We start from the raw sequence: 3,394 nt of genomic DNA on the forward strand, positions 1-3,394 counted from the left end.
GTATCCTCCCGCATGGCATGCACATGTCTGCTACATGCAGTCTTTCACGATAGAATATGCTCATTTAGACGGGGACGGCCCGATCTGTGGGACTATACGCTACACTCGTTCGGGTTCGCAGGCTTTTTCTGGAGTCCGTACAACACACGGGCATATATTTGTGCACATCCGTCCGGGCTTGGACTCGTGAATGTAGTACAGTACGTACCTACATCCTCCGTTGCATATTCGGTCACCCTGCCGGGCTGAGGGTCGTCCTGGCCATCTGTGTAGTGTAGGCTCTCCCCGGCGCCGCATCGATTCATGGCACATCTTGATAACTTTGGGCCTTCTGGCGTCGATCTTGTCTTTCGCGGCTCCAGTGTGTTGGTCCCGAGAATATATCCTGTGATGGGAAGCGACTTGGGAGCCGCGAAAGCGTTCGTGGTGTTCCATAATCTGCCAATGTACTACGGTGCACCCACTAACTCTGAGACTGTCTTACCATGTACGTGTCTTCTAGCACACTCGACCGGCTGCTCTGCACACAATGCGGCGTTGCACGAGGTCGTCACGACTGGTCCTTTCTGCACATTGCTCAATGAGCGAGTATGATGACGACGGTACGCGCGAATTGCGAGGTGGCCGAGGTACGCGCACATCGCGAACTCGCTTCCTTCGCATTCTCGTACGATCACCCGTCGATGTAATCGCGCCTGATGCACTGAGAACTATACAAGAACACAAGGGTGTCCTCACGAGATATATTCACTGCTGCTACAGGTACCGAACATGCATGGACGGCGAGGATGGTTGCCCGCGAGACACACTATGGGCACTGGGGCATCCTCTAGGTCACTGCCCTCTCTGCCAACCCAGTGTCCGTGTCGGGCGAGGCGGATGAGCGTGCCCTTGCCGACCCAGTGGCTAGCCCGCCGCGGCGAGGTCTGCGCCCGTGCCCGCTCGAAACGAAGGCGGTCCCTGTGTGCCCGCGTACCGAGCGCCGGCCGTCCGAAGCGAATGCAACCCCAATCTACGAGTCGAGACCGGTTGGTGAAACGCGCCACGCCGCGTATCTGTGGTTCAGCCACCCGCGGCGCGTCCGTGCGTGTCCGTTCCCGCTCGCCCCGTCTCCATCGGCTGCCCGTGGCGTGCTGTGGTTGGTGCACCGTCGAGCGGGCTCGGGCTGGCCCTCCAGTCCTCTCGTAACCTCGGGGGCCGTCTGCGTAAGCAGCTGCTTCCGTGCAACGGAAGTGGGCTTGGCTCCGGTGCACAGTCGGCGCACGGACCACTGTATGGTCGGAAGGGCGAGGGCGGCCCTAAATCACGCCGAGTATAAGTATGTGCTCGCGTTGGACGCGGGCACGCGTATACCTCTTCTCCTGCCCTCCCTCCCTGCTCCGCTTTCTATCGTCTTCCTGCGGTATCTATGCGTGCAGAAGGTATGTCAGCATCGTGCAAGGTGTCCAAGATGACCGCTGACCTACTGGTTCACAGCTCTTTCCGATATCTTGCCCTCTGTCCGCGATGCGCGAGCGGTACGTAGACAGCGCGGCGGTGGCTCCTCGATATCCGCTTTAATGTGAGTGTTCGTTCCGCAGAGGGTGCGGCGTGCTCAGCGCATTCAAACGCTCGTCGACCCGTGGTCCAGCGCAAGCGCACATACTGACCTGTCCTCCATAACCTGCCGCAGTCGCCGCCGCGCGATACGGGACGCCCGTATTCGCCCTCGGATGGTGCGGCTTTGGAGCGCGTGGGTGTGCGCCGCAAGTGCCGTCATGTCCGCTCCGCACGAAGGCGTCCGCCTGACCTGCAGAGACCGCATCACTGGCATCAGTGAGTCGTCCTCGGCTGTCGACGACGTACGAGGTATTCACTAATCCGGTCCCGCAGTGCACCCCTCACGGCGGTGTGTACGGACCCTACTGTGGTGCCCGTACGTTCTCACATTGCCAGTGCCTCGTTCACACAATGGGGACCCTCGGGGATGGTCAGGACGCTGCGGAACTCGATGGTGAGTACCTCACTCGTGTCTGGATGGCAGTAGACGGCTCACTGCGGCGAGATTCGCCCGCTGTGACTGTGTTCGTTTGCGACCTGGACATCCCGGGAGGTGAGTGTGTCGTTCCGGAGCGCAGATGCGGTACGAAATACTGACCTCCCGTACACAGCGCGGACGTCACGGGAAGGCACGTCCCCGGCGGCGCCGTGGGAGAGGGGCGCGCTGTGGAGATCGTCACCGGCGGGCCCACGGCGCGGCGAGATGGACAGAGCGTCGTGGTTGCGAGAGGCATGGGATGGTGCATTGTACATATGTATCTAGTCGGCGTAGGGACCGGGCGCGAATCGGGCGTAGCTGGTCGTCGTCACGGACCGCCACGTACATCGCGCCGCTAATCGTTTACAGGTTCGCGGGCCACGAGCATCGGCCTCGTCCTGCAGCCGGGAATCCCGCCTCGACGTCGTTTGCAGTCGACCGCGCGCCGCGTCGCGCTCCCGAGGCCGTCTGACACAACCCGGTGAGTGCTGAGCCGTTCCTCCGAGCCGGGCCACAGCGGAACGCTCACCTCTGCCGACTCCAGATCCTCCACCTGCTGCACGGCGCGCTCCCGACGGCGTCCGCGCCCTCGCACTCTCGACAGCCACCGGGCCGTGTCGCGTGTTCCGCGCGAGCACAAGGGTGAGTGCGACGGTGCAGACAGTGCACACACGACGGCTGACCTGCATTGTCACCGCCAGCGCGTGGGAGTCCCGCCGAGGTCGTCGCCGAGGGGGAAGCGGCATGGATTGATGCGTAGATACTAGGTACATAGGTCAGACGGCGCGGCGTCGGCGTCGGCGTCGCGAGCGGGCAAAAGTAAGTACGTGTGCCCCGCGACGTCCTGCCGGGCCACAAAGACGGGCGTCGGGCGCATGAGCCACGGGGAGCCGCCCGCCGCGACCAACGAGGGCGCGGCGGCGTTGTGCGGGCGCGCCAGGCGTGGAGACGAGGCGGGTGCGCGCCGCACGCCGCCGAGCGCGTCGCGTGCCTAACGCGTCTGTTCCGCACCCGACGGGGCCGCCCGGACCTCGTGCACGGCGCGCCCTCGCTCTCCGAGTCCGCCGCGGCGTCCCCCAAATCGCACCCCCTCCCCGCTCCCGCACAAATCAAACTGCCCGGACGCGTCCGCACGCGACGGCGCGCGGCGCACGTCGTCCCGAGGGACGTGTGTGCCGAAGCCCGCCGCGGGCGGACGTCTGCGGGGGTGGGCACGCGCGATTTTCTCGCGCCGCGCGCCACGCGCCCATGAAATGCGCCCAAACCGCCGAGATTTTTTCTCCCCCGATCGCGTCCATACTGCGCGTGGGGGTGCGGCGGGGTGCATGGGAGCCGCGGGTGAGTTTTGGGGGCGTCTGGGTGCGGTGTCGGGGCGCG

At 64.3% G+C, this 3,394-nt stretch overlaps 1 protein-coding gene across 1 annotated transcript; it reads left to right on the forward strand.

The window, feature by feature from the left end:
• Positions 1-1,408: 1,408 nt before the first annotated feature.
• TRAVEDRAFT_54681 (uncharacterized protein) lies at positions 1,409-2,777 on the forward strand (the record flags this gene model as incomplete). The annotated part of the gene is made up of 9 exons (XM_008047625.1): positions 1,409-1,421; positions 1,477-1,517; positions 1,673-1,815; positions 1,873-1,888; positions 1,936-2,092; positions 2,151-2,279; positions 2,387-2,498; positions 2,562-2,659; positions 2,719-2,777. The coding sequence occupies 9 exons, from the start codon at positions 1,409-1,411 to the stop codon at positions 2,775-2,777; spliced, it is 768 nt and encodes a 255-aa protein (XP_008045816.1).
• Between the last annotated feature and the right edge of the window lie 617 nt (positions 2,778-3,394).

The sequence above is a fragment of the Trametes versicolor genome, assembly GCF_000271585.1.
Source record: "Trametes versicolor FP-101664 SS1 unplaced genomic scaffold TRAVEscaffold_85, whole genome shotgun sequence".
NCBI lineage: Eukaryota > Fungi > Basidiomycota > Agaricomycetes > Polyporales > Polyporaceae > Trametes > Trametes versicolor.